General features: G+C 42.2%; 1 protein-coding gene across 3 annotated transcripts in view; it reads left to right on the top strand.

The window, feature by feature from the left end:
• Positions 1-17,461, top strand: part of SLC39A14 (solute carrier family 39 member 14) — a 35,351-nt gene that overhangs the window by 5,193 nt on the left and 12,697 nt on the right. Inside the window, exons 1-4 of one of the 3 annotated variants that reach the window (XM_083368257.1) lie at positions 82-170; positions 11,071-11,356; positions 13,157-13,340; positions 17,267-17,436. In XM_083368257.1, the coding sequence (XP_083224383.1) occupies positions 11,081-11,356; positions 13,157-13,340; positions 17,267-17,436 (630 nt within the window). In that variant the 5' untranslated portion in view covers positions 82-170; positions 11,071-11,080. Of the gene's footprint in view, positions 1-81; positions 171-11,070; positions 11,357-13,156; positions 13,341-14,918; positions 15,089-17,266; positions 17,437-17,461 lie in introns of those variants that run through there. The other 2 variants (XM_083368256.1, XM_083368258.1) reach the window with 2 other exon arrangements.

Raw genomic sequence — 17,461 nt, 5'->3', positions numbered from 1 at the left:
ACTCTTAACGAATTTGAGTTCTTAATTAAGGCTGATACAAAGAGTGTGATTCTACTTATTTATTTTTTTACTTATCTTCAAAACAGAACAAAAATCCAACTGATACAAATTACAGCTAAGAACCAGTTGTGGGTCCATTAAACATCTTGGCTTCATTCGTTGCAATTCAGGTTTGTTTTGTGCTGATCATTTCAGGCTAAGACAGGGGTAGGCAACCTCGGCTCTTTGATGACTCATGGACTTCAATTCCCAGAATTCCTGAGCCAGCTGGCTCAGGAATTCTGGGAATTGAAGTCCATGAGTCATCAAAGAGCCGAGGTTGCCTACTCCTGGGCTAAGAGAACCCTTGTCCTGTAACTCATTCCTTCTGAGCTAGTAAGTATCCTAATCATATAATCTTATGGGAGGAGGGGCTTTGAAAATCATGTTCATTTAGCTGGACTTCTCTTGAAACCAAGAGCTGCAAGGTTGATTTCTCTAGTGGAGGACTGATTGTCTGAATCGCAGAAAAGTTTTCAAAAGCAGTGAACCGAGGGGTCTTCCAGGGTCAATAACAGAAGTGTTCCCGTGTTTTTATATTTCCAGAGCACTTGAGTCAATGTCATAGAGGCAAAACTATTCTACTTATTGAAACACTGCTGACAATAGTTGAAATGTGTAAGAGTTAGCTTTCAAAGTTGGCTATCACTCATGTCCAATAGATGTAGATCGGGGGTCCTCAAACCTGGCCACTTTAAGACTTGTGGACTTCACCTCCCAGAATTCCCTAGCCAGCCATGGCTGGCTGGGGAATTCTGGGAGATGAAGTCCACATGTCTTAAAGTGGCCAGGTTTGAGGACCCCTGCTGTAGATGGTCTACAACTGTCTTTACAAGTAGTCTTCAACTTATTCATTTAGCAACCATTCAAAGTTAAAACAGCACTGAAAAAGTGACTTACGACCTTTTTTCACACTTATGACCATTGCAGCATCCCCGTGGTCACTTGATCAAAAGCCAGGCGCTTGGCAACCGGCATAAGAACTGTCCTGCTTTAACAGAAATTTTGGACTCCACGAGTCCTGAATTAAGTTGAGGACTACCTGCCAGTATATGGAAGCCCTTTCAGAGAGAAGCTGATTAATTTTGCACAAAGGTTTTGTGTATGTTGGAGGGCCTAAATTGTGGTTTAGCTTTAGATAGGCGAGTCCAGCCCATTGCTATTTATTCAATCAACCCAAAGAAGTGAAATGGCAAAAAAGAGAAGTGGGAATAAAAGAAAAACAGTGCATCGGTTATATAGAGAAGACCTTCTCATGTAGCCAGTTGTATTTAGCCATTGCATTTTTGGGGGGGGGGGTGTTATAGTTTGGCATGAAGTGTGAACCCAACAACCCTTATGGCTTCAGATTGTTCAATAAAACCATGATTAACCGCAATTGTTTAGCAAAGCAATTGATTCTCGAGAAAGAGGTCGAAAAACCTATTACTTCCTGATCGGGCCTAGTGCTAAAGACTCTTTCTGGATTTGCTTTTACCTGTGTTAATAGATATCTGTCGCCTCTTTCATAAGATGCTGAATAATGTTTAAAGCATCATTGCTGAAACCACGACGTGTCTCTTGCCCATGGATTCCACTGAGGTGTGCTCCTTTGCCACGTTAACACCCAAGAGAGAGAACTGGCCTAGAAATGAAATGCTGGCAAGGCTACAAGCCCTTTTTATAGCTTGCCCTTGATTTCTAACTCCTGTCCTCCTTTTTTCCGTTGGCTTTAATATTGCCACAGGCACGTTCCTTCTCCGGCCTTCTAAATTTCCACTGGAAAAGTTTATGTTAATAGAGGCAGTCCTTGGCTTACAACAGTTCATTTAGGGGCCGTTCAAAGTTGCAACGGCACTGAAAAAAAAGTGACTAGGACCGTCTTTCACACTTAACGACCTTTGTAGCATCCCCATGATCATGTGATCAGAATTCAGATGCTTGGCCACTGGTTCATACTTATGACGGCCGCTGTGTCCCGGGATTATGTGATCCCTTTTTGCAACCTTTTGACAAGCCAAGTCAATAAGGGGAAGCCAGAGTCACTAACTTATCAATTGCAGTGATTCACTTAACAACTGTGGCAAGAAAGGTGGTAAACTCACTTAACAACTGTCTCATTTAGCAACGGAAATTTTGGGCTCAATTGTTGTGGTCAAGGAATACCTGTAAGATGTTGATTGTGCCTATACATTGAACGGACTCAAATATATGGCCTGTGAAGAAAACCGACAATGCTTAAGATTTTTACTTAGCTTAACAAAAAAAGAGGAGTGAAGTGGTAGTTAGTACAGTCAAATTTATTTATTAATCTAATTTGTATTGCCGCCCATCTCCCAAGTGATGTTGGATGGCACATAATTCGGATAAAAGATATAAAAACAACAGTTGTTAAAAAAAAGTTTGCATTGGTTTATCATCATTATGAATCTAAATATTCTTTTGGGCTGTATTGTTCCTGAACTTTCCCTTGAAATAATAAAAAGTTGCCGTGCGATATTTGTATTTATTTTACATTACTATTATTTTACAATAGGTGTATGTAATTATTTGGAGGCAGGAATTACACTTTGCTGTTGAACAGCATGATGCATCCCCCCTCAAATTGCTACAGTCCCTAAACTAGGTTTGATTTAGTTTAATTTAAATTAAATTGCAATTACCCGTGTTCCTTAAATTCACATTCTTTCAGTGGAAAATTTTTGAATGCTGTTGAAGCTTTGGTGCTGCGCTCCTGTTTTACACAGAGCTCTTGGTTCTTTTCTAAATGGTTCACTAACAATTGCAACAGCCATTACCTCTTTTTTTAAAACAAAATTTCCCTGGAGTAAGCTTAAGAAAATAGTAATTTAAATTCATCTGTCATTCCACCCAAGGCTATGTTTGTGCAAACGCTTGTGTTAACTTCTCTCCACCCTGTAAAACAACTGTGTCTGAAAGAATTCCTGATAACTTTCTGAAAGCAAAGTCCCAAAATGGGCCTAAGCTTTTAAGACGATGGGAATGCCCGATCCCTTTTTAATAAGATTACCGCAGTGCGCTGTACGTGGGGCTACTCCTGAAGAGCAATGGGAAGCTTCAACTGGTGCAGAGTACAGAAAGTAGTCAACGATGCTGGATATATGGCACATGTAACACCACTACTGTGTGAGCTGCATTGACTGCCAGTATGTTTTGGGGTGCAATTCCTGGTGCTGGTTATCTGAAGACGACCTGTGTCACTTGGGACCAGGTTTTCTGAGGGACCATCGAATCGAGTATTTTTATTACGGTCTTTGGCCAGCCTTTATAATCAAAGAATTAGCACAAAAGGAGAAATAGTCTAGAACAGTTATTAGGGAAGGGAAAAATAATAATGGGCCAATAAAATAGCACATATAATTTCAAATTTTTGCACAGTCGTGTAACTTGGTAAAAATATTTACCCACCTGATATGTGAGTGTAGGGTTAACATCCCTTAAAAATAACCAACATAAAGTTTACCTGTATGGCCTTTCTGTTTGGAAATGATTGGAGAAATCAGAGCATGTTTGAGGGCGTCATAAAAGTAAAGGTAAAGGTTCCCCCGCACACGCGTGCTAGTTGTTTCCAATTCTAGGGGTCGGTGCTCCTCTCCATTTCAAAGCCGAAGAGCCAGCGCTTGTCCAAGGACGTCTCTGTGGTCATGTGGCCAGCATGGCTAAACGCCAAAGGCACATGGAACACTGTTACCTTCCCACCGTAGTGATCCCTATTTTTCTACTTGCATTTTTATGTGCTTTCGAACTGCTAGGTTGGCAGAAGCTGGGATGTGTAACAGGCGCTCACTCTGTTACGCGGCACTCGGGATTCGACCCACCAAACTGCAGGGCTTTTCAACCAGTGGTATGGGTACCACCTGTGGTACATTGGCACCTGGCAGGTGGTACGCAACCATCCTAGAAAAGTGGTAGCGGAGGAGGGGAATGAGCTGAACCGGTGGCAGCACTGCACAAGCCTTAGCGAGAGACGGCTGGAGCTGCAGGGCTGTCAGGGCTCAGCGGAAGCGTCAGGATCAGCGCCAGACTCCAGCTGGAACTGTGCGCTGATCCCGGTGCTTATGCTGAGCCCAGAAGAAGCGCCGATCAGCTGGAATGTTGCAGCATCTCCAGGGTCAGATGCTTGGCAACTGATTCATATTTATGACGGTCAAAGTGTCCCAGGGTCATGTGAAGTGACCAAAACCTGCTGCAACCACCCAGCAGAGGGGGGGGAGAAAAACCAAACACCCACCCCACCCCCGCTGCCAATACTCAACAGAAATGCTCACAACAATGAAAACCTCAGACAGGAGGAAGAATGCCACCGGGCGGGTAGGCGGGTGCCTTGCTCGGCTGTGGCATGGGGGGCACTTTTTCCAGTGCCATTGTAACTAACAGTCACTAAGAGAACTGTTGTAAGTCGAGGACTACCTGTACTTTATCACCTTTTTTCCCTTTTTGGTCATCAAGTTTTGGACACCTTGCTAGGCGACTGGTGGTCCTCGGATGCTGCCCTATCCTAAAAGTGGTACAATGGGTGAAAAGGTTGAAAAGCCCTGGGTTATGGCATTGATTGAGGACATGGGTGAGGGTTTCTTCCTGGATCCACGAGGACAAAGTCTCTGTGAATAAAGCCATCAAACCGGACTCTAGAAAAGGCCCATCTTTGCTTAATGTTAAGTTTTGTAAGTACCCCTCAACAGAGGATTTGCGGCTGCCTGATAATTGGTGATAGAATTCAGAGACACTGGTGGTAACTGAAGGACCATCTTTTCCTAAGAGTCTCTGCCCGTCCCATTCAGTGGAGCTGATTGCAGCAGATCCCATCAAAAACCAGAAGATGGACCTTCTCTGCTGTAGCCCCTGCTTTGCACAATGTCCTCCCCTTGGAGATTGGAATGGCCCCAGCCCTGCTGTTCTTTTGTAAATCTTTTCGAATGCGGCTGTGTATCCAAGCCCGGAGCTCCACTGAATATGTTAAGGCAGTGATGGCGAACCTTTTAGAGACCGAGTGCCCAAACTGCAACCCAAAACCCACTTATGTATCGCCGGGTGCCGGGTGGACGTGGCCCATTGGGTGGGCGTGGCCCATTGGACGGGCGTAGCTGTGGTGGTAACGCAGTCTGGGTGGGACTAAAAAGTTCAATCAATCAATTCCAGCTTTGCGAGATCTTTTTTTTCCCTGCGAGAAGTTGAAATTGATTGATTGATTGAACCTTTTTTTTTGCACATGGCGGAGGCCTAAAGCAAAAAGGTTTTATAACACCCAGCTGAAGACCTAGGACTGGGGCAACGGTGCGCGTGCCCACGGAGAGGGCTCTGCGTGCTGCCTGTGGCACGCGTGCCATAGGTTCGCCACCACGGTGCTAAGGGCACGGTTCCTTTACTTTACTGTTAATTGGTGAATTATTTCTGTTGCTGTGTTTTGAATGTCTATTACTGTAAATGTTTTTAATTGTTTTTGTAGTTTTGGAATTGCCACCCCGAGTCTTTGGTTCAGATGGAATGGCTATAGAAATTGAATGAATGAATGAGCAACAAATTCATGCAAATATGCGAGCATCTAGTTTAATTCTTTTGGACTTTGTTGGATTTATTAGACAGATATATTAGGACTCCCCATCGGATCCTATTTGCTTTTCTATGGGAATTGCAAAGAGAGTTTTGTTTTGTTTTCAGCCTTCCCCGTTAACAGCTTCCTTTTGGGCTGTGATCCAGATCTGCTCTGAGTCTAAAGTTTGGAATCTGTCAGCAGAAATCCCTATTGATTCTGGCTATGAGCCTATCAAATGGACCTAGAAATGCAGAACATTTGTAGGTCATATGCAGTGGGATTGGCAACAGATGTATTTCCTATTTACTTAGGAGCAAAAAGCAGCACACCAGGTATTTTGAAAGAAAAATGGGCTCAAAGATAGTTTGAGGGAACAATATGGATGTCTCTGCACAGTTGCCAGAAATTGAGCTTAACTAGAAGAGAGCGTTTGAGTTTTTAAAATGTCTTCTGTGGAATGTATAGCAATAGCAGATTATGTCTAGGTGGGTCCCAAGGGACAGCATGAATGATTGTTCTGATTTGGGAACAAGTTTAAGTCTATAATCTCCTCCACATTTGTTCAAGAAAACATACATACAAAGACAGTATACAGTGTGTGTGTGTGAGTGTGTGTGTGTGTGTGAGTGTGTGTGTGTGTGTGTGTGTATGTGTTTACAGGGGTAGGCAACTTCGGCTCTTTTATGACTCATGGATTTCAACTCCCAGAATTCCTGAGTCAGCACAGCTGACTCAGGAATTCTGGGAGTTGAAGTCCATGAGTCATAAAAGAGCCATGGTTGCCTACAAAGACTGTGTTTGTGTGTGTGTTGAAAACATATGTGCCTGTAGAGTTGGACAGATTTGATTGACAAAGTAGCCAGCCAGATTTTAGCCTTTCCTCTTGGAGAAAGCACATTTGTTTTAAAAGCGAGTCTTGCCTATTTTCTCTTCATATACTAAACAGGATTCGCTTCTCACCAATTGTCTGCATGTCTTTCCAGCAGCTTGAAAGCAATACAGAATAAGAAAGGACACCACGTCCTTGGTTTTGAACGGCTTTTAAGTAGGTTTCTAAATTGCATCCAAGAATTTGGCAGTGAATCTCATCAACAATAGGAAAACTAGATAATGGGCAGCAAGGAGAAGGAGAGACAGACCCTGGGGTTGGAGTCAAAAGGGGAATCGGCCTAGAGTCCATGTTCAACACCTCCTGAATTCCGTTAACTTTTATCTAGCGCCAATTTAGTGCTAACTGTTAAATTGACTAGATTCTTGTATATAGGCACAAGCAATATATCAGCTTAACTAGAACTTGTGTGGTCCTGATTATTCGCGCCTGATACAAGACCCCTGAACAGTTCTCTGTATATTTATTATGACTTAAGTTATAAAGTTATTTTAAACTTAGAGTAAATAATTATTGTGCTTCTCATAGACAAAATCTCTTGTTTTGGCCTAATTACATGGATCTTAATTATAGCTTTTGCCCCAGCGCTGCATGGTCCTAGTTAGAGAGCGAGAATTTTTTGAAGACATTTTCTCTGCTTGATTTTTATAAGTAAAGCCTTGTGGTTTTTTGTTAGGGGTGGTGACTTTCTGAATCACTACAGATACCAGTTTCAAGATAATCTGCAAATGGAATGATGCAGGGCAAAAAAATCCATAAAATATAATACAAGCCAACAAAAACAGTTAAGAAAGCAAAATTTTAATAAGACTCTAATATGTGTTTCAGCATTCTGTAGCTTTTTTTCACTTGGGAAGCTGCTGGCAAGAACGACAAGGTACCAACGCAGTTGGTCAATGCATCTCAGACAGTTGGATTAGTTTAGATGTTAGTTATCTTTAGGGTTAAAGCCCATGTTGATTGAAGGACTCATGGTGATCAACATGGATTGCTTAATCAATAGAGTACAAGGACTGTTTATCCCAGAAAAAAACAAAAAACAAAGAGAGGTCAACAAGGCTCTGTGCTCGGAATACTACCTTGCAAAATTAAGAAACATGAACCCAGAGCCATGTTTGTAGACACAGGTTCTCATTTTATCTTCCCTGACCTTCATATACCAGGAAATCCCCTTCCTGATCAATAAGTCATCTTTAAGGTGCCCTTTTGAAGTGACATTTTCGGTTCCTGACATCAAGTTTCTTTATTCATGATGTGTTCCCCTTTTAATGTTTGCATTATGAATGGTAAGCAGTGGTTAGATTTCCAGTTTACAAAATGTAAATAGAAAATCCTCCGTTGAAGATTTAATTGAACTGCCTCTGGCAAATCTGTGCTTGATGGCACTTTGATTCTTTTCAGGTAGAACTGCTGCTGTAGATTTATCTCTTTGCAGAATTTGGAGGATTCTTATTTCTCTGTAACTTTTGTGTTTTGAAAGGCATTCTGGAATTTTTGCTGAACTGGGTAAGTCACTTCAAGGCTTTCTGGATATTTGTTGCATTGGTTGATCCGGTGTGATTTTGATAGCAAACTGGCCCCCACATTCTACTACAGGAAGAGATAAAGATTCTCTTCTACTTGCATAGTGAAATCTCAAGCTAGCTTAATGAGTTTGAGATCATGTGAACATCATGCATGAACAGTGTAGCAGTCAAATTGGTAAACCATAATGGATTTGTATATGTTGAAATCTGTTCTTAGATTGTAAATAGGAAGGAATTGGGTAGTCTTAAATAAGCCTTGGGTAGCCTTAAATAAACTAAATAAGGCTGGATCTGGTTAATGCTTGGTTGGGAGACCACCCTGAGGAACTATAAAAAGTTGTGATCTTTTATTTCCTCTGAAGTATTCATGTTTATGCATTAAGAGGTTTGAGCATATTAAAAACTAATGCCTGTTGAGTAACAGATTTAGTTCATTGTATGTTCAGTGTTTAAATCATGCTATGAAATTTACTGAGATTTCTTTCCCATGTAGGTATGCTTGAAGGAGGAACAAAACCTTTTCAGATACTTACAACGTTAATATTTCTTCTTAAAAAAAAACCTGATGACTTTTCCTTCAAAATGGTTGAAGGAAAAGTCTTCATCAAACCTTAACAGTTTAATCAAGTAATCATGCTGAATCAAGTCTTCATTAATTTGTGGGTAATAAGAGAAGAGTTTGAGTCTTCCATAAAATCCTAAACCTGCCTTCTTTAATATCAGACATGAGTTCCTTCTAGAGATGTTGGCTTGCTAGGTATTCCGAAGGGTTTGTGTGTTGGGAAAGTTGGCCCAAGTTCTTCTCATCCAGAAACTACATTGCTTGAGTCAGGTTGAAGGTCTCGCACCAAATTGGAATTTTTTGGAAAATTGCCTCCTACAGATCTGTTGGGCAAATCAATCTATCTTCACTTTGCCTTGGAAATTCTCAATCATTCAGATCATGGTAATCCCAAAAGTTTTTTTTAGTGTTTGAGTGAGAACTGAAGAAACTTCTTGGATGAGAAGCGGAACGTTTTCAAAGAAAAAAAACAAGAAAGTCCAGTTGTCTTTTGGAAAAGCACCTTTGGGATGTCTTCACTCTGATCTCCTTCTTTATGTTAAGAGGGTGATGCTCTTTGCTCCATTTGACTTCTTGGGGAATTGCGAGGTGTAAATTGGCATGTTAATGAATGCAATTTGTGCATTCACTGGTTCTAATCTTTGGTTTAAGCAGCCATGGTGGCAACTTGTGTCCACCCCTGCAGTTTCGTTTATCTTTCTTTTAGCTTCTTGTATACCCTCATACTGTAGACCAAAGCAAAGTTTCTGTTTGAACAATGGTTTCCGGAGCAGAGAATTCAATTTTGCCCCATCTTGCTTATTATTGATCCAAATTTCAGTTTGTGTAGTATTTTCCTTCCATCTGCTGCTTTCTGGAGTGTCCAACATTGTTGAAAAAACTTGGAGGACTTATTCAGAGTTTTTGTTTATTATTATTATTATTATTATTATTATTATTATTATTATTATTATTATTATTATTATTATTATTATTATTAAAAAAACCCACAACTTTATTAAGTTTCAAAGAACGCTAAAATAGCAAATAAGAAGATTAAAAAAAAGAGGGGATCAAAGTTAAAAAAAATGACAAAAAGAAAAAAAGGGACAGGGATATCTGTGTTTTTTGATATTGATAAGCTCTTTTGAGAAGTGGCTACAGCAAAAAATCACAGTGACTCAGCCTACATCTGTTTAGTGGTAATGAGAGCTGTTCTGGTTTTCTGCTTTTCTTTTTCTTTAGTTTGTCTCTGCTTTTGTTGTTGCATTTTTGGTAACTTGTGAAAATACACAAAGCAAGAAGCATTCTGATGTAGGTGTTGTTTTGCCTCTGTTAACTAAGCAAAAGTGTTTGGAAAAGCTGAAGGTCAAAATATTTGCTCAGGAGCTTCTGCTGGAACGAGAATGGAGAAGAGGCCCTTGTCTTCATCATAGACAACATCTGTTTATCATTAGGTTTACTACCATAATTCTCTTATCCTCGAAAGCGCCAGAGGGCAGGACCAGAATTAATGAGTGGAAGATTATTAAAGAGAGATTCGACCTAGAGCAGGGGTAGGCAACCTTGGTTCTTTTATGACTCATGGACTTCAACTCCCAGAATTCCTGAGTCAGCACAGCTGACTCAGGAATTCTGGGAGTTGAAGTCCATGAGTCATAAAAGAGCCGAGGTTGCCTACCTCTGACCTAGAGCTACGGAAAAATTTCCTGACAGTGAGAGCACTCAGTGGAACGTGAAGTTTTGGAGGCCATGAAGAAGAGATTGGACAGCCATTTGGAGATGGAACCAGGAATCAGAATATAAGCTTCCATGCAAGTCAGAGCAAGATCAAAGAGGACCTTATCCTCTTTCGTCAAAGACTGAGTTACGTGCAAGTGGCCACTAGACTTGCAAACATCCCTAATTTTGATATATTTCCTTTTTTTGCGGAAGCAACGCAAGGATAAGGGAAAGGATGGCTGGAGTTAAGATCTGCCCGATTCTGCACAGCACCTGATAACCTGGAGCATTAAAAAGGCATTGCAGACAGAATTTGATAGAACAGGTTATCAGCTAGAATAGACTTGAGCGATTGGTCTTCCTCACGTTGCATGGTGACTTCTTAAAGCTCCTCTTGCCTGCATTGTTGGTTTGTGATAGCAAATGCAGAGAAGCTGTAGCTTAAATCTACATGTTTATCCACCCGGATTCATCTTGTCGGTGGCGCGGGGGGGTGGGGGTTGGAGAGATGGGCAGCATAGAAATTTGATAAATAAAATAAAATAAATACAAGTGTAGATTTAATAGAATTTAAAACCGGGATGCAAATGGAATAATATATTGGGAAAACCCTGTCTCTGCCCTTACGAATGATGTGGCTGTCCCTCACTTTTCATTATCCTGCTGGGGCTCTTTCTTCCTCCGAACAATCTGTGGGGCCCTCTCCGTTGCCCAGTTATTCCTTCGCTAGTAACCAAAATTATTGAATAAATACGGCTAGGAGCAGATCGAGGGTTTCAAGGAGCAGTACTAATCCAAGGGCCTGGGACTGTCTTTTCAGCTTTGAAACCATGTTTTGGAACGGACGGTTTTGGAGATGGACCTTGGTGATGCAACTACATCTCCTATTTCTGACTCCATGGACCTGGGCTGGCGCAAAAGCCTTGGCTCCACCTCCCATCACAGCAGCTTCCTTTCTGCAGGACCTTTTCCTCCGCTACGGGCAAGAGGACAGGCTCACCGTGCCACAGTTGGAGTCTCTGTTGAGACACCTGCATGTGGGCATTGAACGCCACAATGTCAGTCACACGCAGCAGCAGCAACAACACCAGCGGAACCTCTCCTGGGTAATCCCCTCCATTTTGCCATGATGACTCTGTCCTGTTTTTTATTTTAGAGAGGTCTCCAAAGGATCTTAAATCCCCCCCCCCCAAAAAAAATATTATTACATTTTAATGTAACCTATCCAGAGAACTTTGGTGTATGTGTCGATTGACATGCAATAGAGGCCTTACAGTGCTTTTCTAGGAATTTAAGCCTTAACCACTAGAGCAGGGGTCCTCAAACTTGGCCACTTTAAGACTTGTGGACTTCAACTCCCAGAATTCCCCAGCCTGACATGGGAGGGGAAATCTGGGAGTTGAAGTCCACAAGTCTTAAAGTTGCCAAGTTTGGACACCCCTGGCATACAGTAAGTGATAGAAGAAAGTTAGCAGAACAAGAAAGCCAGCTTGCCCTAGTGCAAGGGTAGGCAACCTCGGCTCTTTTATGACTCATGGGCTTCAACTCCCAGAATTCCTGAGTCAGCTGACTCAGGAATTCTGGGAGTTGAAGTCCATGAGTCATAAAAGAGCCAAGGTTGCCTACCCCTGCCCTAGTGGTTAAGGCACCAGGCTAGAAGCTAGGAGACAGTGAGTTCTAGTCCTATCTCAGGAATGAAAGTCACTCTCGGCCCAACTCACAGAAAATAGGAGGAGGAAGGAGTATCAGGTACATTTGCTTTCTTGAGTTTTTGAGAAAAATATTAAAGGAGGCTATAAAATAAATGAAATTGAACTGGTCTGGCGAGAACATCCAATAACTTGGTAGCAGGGGGAAACATGCATGTTGTGCCACTGCCAGCCTTGTAGCTGATGCAGGAGGAACATGGTAGATAGGGTTCATACCAGGAAAGAAGATCTGCAAAGCACCCCAGTCTAGCTAGGCTAAAGTGAAATCTGGCATCTTCCATGTTATTCATTCCTTCAACAAACAAACTGGATCCTGCCCATAAGGCCACAGACGGAAAACAGTGGTGTCCACGGATGGTGGCTCCTCCTGATCAGCCTGATGATGTTTCTGTCATACTCCAAGTCCCACATTGTCATGAAGCAAACCTGGGGCCTTTTGTGCAGGAATGCATGCAGCATTCATGTCCCAAAGTGACAGAGCCAATGGCTTGATGCTGCTTTCAGCCAAAGAACAAAAGCAGTCAATGTTTGCCTAAAAGGCATTGCACATGGAAGGAAGGAAGGAAGGAAGGAAGGAAGGAAGGAAAGAAGGAAGGAAGGAAGGAAGGAAGGAAGGAAGGAAGGAGACAAAAGGGGAGTTAGCCCTAGCTCAGGTCTTAAAGATACAGGTTTTTTTAGAACAGCCATCTTGAACGAAAACCATTCACAGAGCCAGGTGTTTCCTCTCCCCTCCACTGTTGCATCCTGACAGAATAAACCTTGAGTGGGTTCCAAATTGGAAGAGTTATATCCTATAGTTTTTGCTCTGTTGAGGGTTCATCTATCAGACAATTGTCAGGAAAAGGGGGGAGTGTGGGGTGAAAGATTACATGAGTTTGTAGAATATAATTGTAGAATATAAAACTGGATGTAGGAGTTGCTTCTGAATGCCTGACAGGGAGGGAGAAGATGCTGCTGCTGAGAAGTTAAGGCAGGGATCTTCAAACCTGGCCCTTTTATGACTTGTGGACTTCAACTCCCGGAATTCCTCAGCCAGGCACGGAATGCTGGGAGTTGAAGTCCACAAGTCATAAAAGGGTCAAGTTTGAAGACCCCTGAGTTAAGTAAGGAAAGGAGATTAGAGAGAGTGCCTCACCTGTGTGTCTGAAGAAGCACAAGACCCACTGTGGAAATCTCAACCTTTTTTTTGCCTTGTAGTGCTTCAGTTCTTCAGAACTCTTTGCCACACACAATCTGAGTGAATCGTCCCATCTTGGGCAGAGCGAATTCAAAGAATTCTGCCCAACTATCTTGCAGCAGCTGGAGTCAAAGGCATGCACGCCGGAGAACCTGGAGAATGAAGATGAATGGACGAAGGAAGGGAAACCAAGCTCTACAGAAGGTCTGTGCCTTCAACCCATTTTATTTTGCGCCTTCAGGACATTGAAGCCTCAGTCTTCCTAATCACCTTCTCCAGATGTTCTTGAGTGAAGAACTGGTGTCCATCTGGATTGCAAAGTACTATTTCTAATCGGTTTTCCCTTTTCAGCTGCCTCCATGCTGTAAGGGTTAGTTCTGTCGTACAGAATCGGCAGGAAAGAGAAGATAAAAGTGGAAGTGCAAAGCGTCATTCTCTCTTAATTTTAAAAAATGTGTATGACGCTTTCCTAAACTGGTTTTTCAGGAAGCTTCTGAGCCTGCTGCAAAGATAGCTTTTTCAGTTACTTAATTTCAAATAAGTATCTACTTTGGAGAGTCAGTTTGGTGTAGGGCAGGGGTAGGCAACCTCGGCTCTTTTATGATTCATGGACTTCAACTCCCAGAATTCCTGAGTCAGCTATGCTGACTCAGGAATTCTGGGAGTTGAAGTCCATGAGTCATAAAAGAGCCGAGGTTGCCTACCCCTGGTGTAGGGAATTAAAATGCTGGCCTAGAAACCAGGTGAGTTCTAGTCCCACCTTAGATGTGAAAACTGACTGGTGATTTTGGGCCAATTACCAGGAGACTGTGAGTTCATGCAAAAACCATGGTGCCTGTTTTGGTCCCTTAGATTGCAATTTTTTTAATGGAAATTTGGGGTATTAATGGGTGTTGTAGGTTTCTTATGCCCTTGCAGGCTTAAGCCACCCATTTAATCCTTTCAATCTCCCAAAATTTAAAAAAAAACCCAGCAACAAAGGGATGTACAAAAATGTTGGCCCCATTGTTTTGGTGGATTTGGGGGTCTTTAAATGGGATGCTAAAGAAGTTATATAGAAGATCTGAAATGATTCCTATCTTTCAGAGATGTGTGTAAGCAGGATAATTAAGTCCATAGTTAACAAACACAGTTTTGAGATATTTTATCCAACTTTCTCTTTAAAAATAATTAACCCATATTGCTTTTTTTGCCGGTCACGGTACCATGGCAGGTTTGTTTTGGCTATAAGTCGAGCAATCCAAGCCAAACTTTTACTGATTGACTTAACTTGGATGAAATTGTGGTGAACGCTTTTAGTCTTTCAAAATATACGTTCAGCTTTTCCATTAGAAGTTTATTTTTCAACGCATCAAGCTCCAGCCTGGTCAACTTACATGTCAACTCCCCTGCCTTTGTGTGATCTTTTGACACTGTTCATAGACTAGGTTTGAGTGTAAGATGGACCAGCTTCCTCCATCTCCTGGAAAAATTGGGGGAGTTAGCCAACTCATTGCATGAGTTGCTCGTCAAAAGCTTCCAAGTCAAGTTGCAAAAGAACTTTTGTGGGATTAGCTTAGACCAGGGGTCTTCAAACTTGCCCCTTTGGTGACTTGTGGACTTCAACTCCAGAACTTCAACGTGTCTGGCTGAGGAATTCTGGGAGCTGAAGTCCACAAGTCACCAAAGGGCCAAGTTTGAAGACCTCTGGCTTAGACCTTTCCAACATCCCCTGTGTTTAAAGGCCCGTTCCTAGTTTTCAATTACTTGGGTAAACTTGCCCTTTTTTCTTCTTGTTTACAGTGTGGGGTTTTGGTTTCTGCAGTGTTACACTGATTAACCTTGCCTCCCTCCTTGGCGTCTTCATCGTGCCCTGTACTGAGAAGGTCTTTTTCACCCGAATCCTAACTTATTTCATCGCGCTCTCCATCGGAACACTGTTCTCTAACGCCCTGTTCCAGCTGATCCCAGAGGTGCAGTAAGACAAACCTCACCTGCTCACAGATTCCCATCACCATCACTCCACCATTTTATCTTCTGGTACCCGATAGGCTACCGAATTCTCCGCGGCTTTTGAAATGGGATTTTTCACCTCTTGGGCACAGGGAGTTTTCCTAAAAAATAAAAATAAAGGGAGGAATAAAGGTTCTGCTTCATGTTTGTCCAGCCATGTGCATGATTTGTGTGCCTGCACATGGGACATGTTGGCCACTTCACAGGAGAAAAAAATCTAGAAGGCAATATTCAGGTCCCCTCAATGATTTGATGCTTAGCTCTCCATTCCAGAAAAAAAACTCTGATGATTTTTTTTTCATAGTGCACGTTACGAGTGGAAGGTTCTTGAAGGATTCTGCCTCTTCAGCAGCTTTGACTATAAATGGAAGCTAGCTTGGTTACATTTCCAATGGGCATCATTATAATGAGAGGCAGATTGACTGAACTGTAGGTTTTCTAGCACTGCAGTGTCTTTTTGGCCTGTTAAATGTAGGTGGAGCACAATAAAAGTCATTTTTATAAAAGGAAAGGAGTGAAGACACCAGTACGTGGGAGAACGTCCTTCAATCTGTCTTGATTTCTCAGGTTCCTTTGTTGCTTTCTCTTTCAGTAATTGGTTTATTTTCACAAATGGAGGAGATTTCTTGGAGCTGTGTGAGATCTAATCTTTAGTTAATTGAGGTTTTTGATTGTACGTTTTGGGATGCCTTAAATATAGCCATGAACTCTAGTTGCAGATTTTAAAGCCATAATTGTCTTCTGGCATAACATTCTGGCTCAACTTTGATGGCACAGATAACTATGTTTCTCAGACAAAGGTGAGAATCAGAATGAGATTTACTTTTGCCCTTTATGTGAAAGACTATTTTTGTAGTCTCTGTTCCAGTTATCTTACTAACTGGTTTCTCTCCTTCAGAAAAAAAAAGTAGTAAAAAGAAATCCATGTCATTCCTTTGGACTCCTTTCAACTTTCATTTTGTATGGATAATGCCAGGCTGCCTATAGCCTGGTTCTGTGTAATCCGTTTTTTTCATAGAGTTCATGGATATTTTTGTTCCCAAACCGTAAACTTCATGTTTTTGTTGCTTGAAAACTAAAATATGTTTTTGTGATCCAACAGGAACAGAAATAATTGTAAATGTGCCATCTCCATTGTTAAATTGTCTTGTAAAAAAGTGCTGCAATAGGATGGTGCCAATCAGTTGTTAAGAATCTCCATGCCTTGGCAATAAAAATTTCAGTCCTGTGCGTGTCCTATAATAGAGAAGCATATACACAGGCAAGGAATGGCTTGTGTTTTGCCTGTTGCACTCTTGGGCTCTGGCACTTTGTCTCCTTCCTAAGTTTTACCGTGCTGAACAGCACGAATCTGAACTCCACAACTTGGGTCATGGTGAGCAGGCCATAAAATTAGCCAAATTTCCAATCTGGTGCAAATGACTGGATTAATACTAGAGCCCTTTATAGTGAGGTTATATTTGTTGATCTTCATTGCCTGTAATTTATTTACTTTCCACCCCTCTCATATCAGAACGACTCTGGGCAGCTTACAGCCTTTAAAAAACATTAGCATCCTAACAGATAGATGTTTCTAAAACAAGAAAAACAGAAATCCCAGTCAAAATTAAATTATAGTTAAACGATGGGGAGAGAGGGAACAGGATGCCTGGGAAGGCAATGGGATTGCCTCTTAATTCATCAACCACCTCCAGAGTGATGCTCCCTCATTGGGGTCCCAGGTTAGAAGAATGGGAGCCAACCTCACCTCTGGTGTGTGTGTGTGTGTGTGTGTGTGTGTGTGTGTGTGTGTGTGTGTGTGTGTAAGATGCTCCAAAGGGCAGGAGCCACGGCAGAGAAGGACCATGTTGGAAGGAGCTTTCCCTAGTGCTACAGTGCCCAAGAGTGCTTCAAGCATGCCTGAATCAATCTTGACTTGCATATCAATCATTAATAAATATCTCCTCTCTCTCTCTCTCCCTCCCTCCCTCCCTCCCCCCCCCCGCTCTCTCTCTCTCTCACCCTGTCTCCTGTTCCCTCTCTCCCTTTTTCATCCCTTGGTGTGAATCCATTTTTGTACATTCTGATTTCCCCCCCCCTCCCGTGTCTTTTCTCCTTCCTGTGATTTCATTGGGGTGGGGCTGACACTTGTACTCCAGTCTGGGGCTACGGTTTCCTCTGTGTGACCGTCATTTCCCTCTGCTCCTTGATCGGGGCCAGTGTGGTTCCCTTCATGAAGAAGACCTTTTACAAGCGGCTGCTCCTCTACTTCATAGCCCTGGCGATTGGTACTCTTTATTCCAACGCCCTCTTCCAGCTCATCCCCGAGGTAGGAGAAAGGCCCCTGGGCCAGG

Source organism: Vipera ursinii (assembly GCF_947247035.1).
Source record: "Vipera ursinii genome assembly, chromosome: 8".
Lineage (NCBI taxonomy): Eukaryota > Metazoa > Chordata > Lepidosauria > Squamata > Viperidae > Vipera > Vipera ursinii.
Note: the sequence above shows the minus strand (reverse complement) of the source record. Positions and strands in the feature narration are given on the sequence as shown.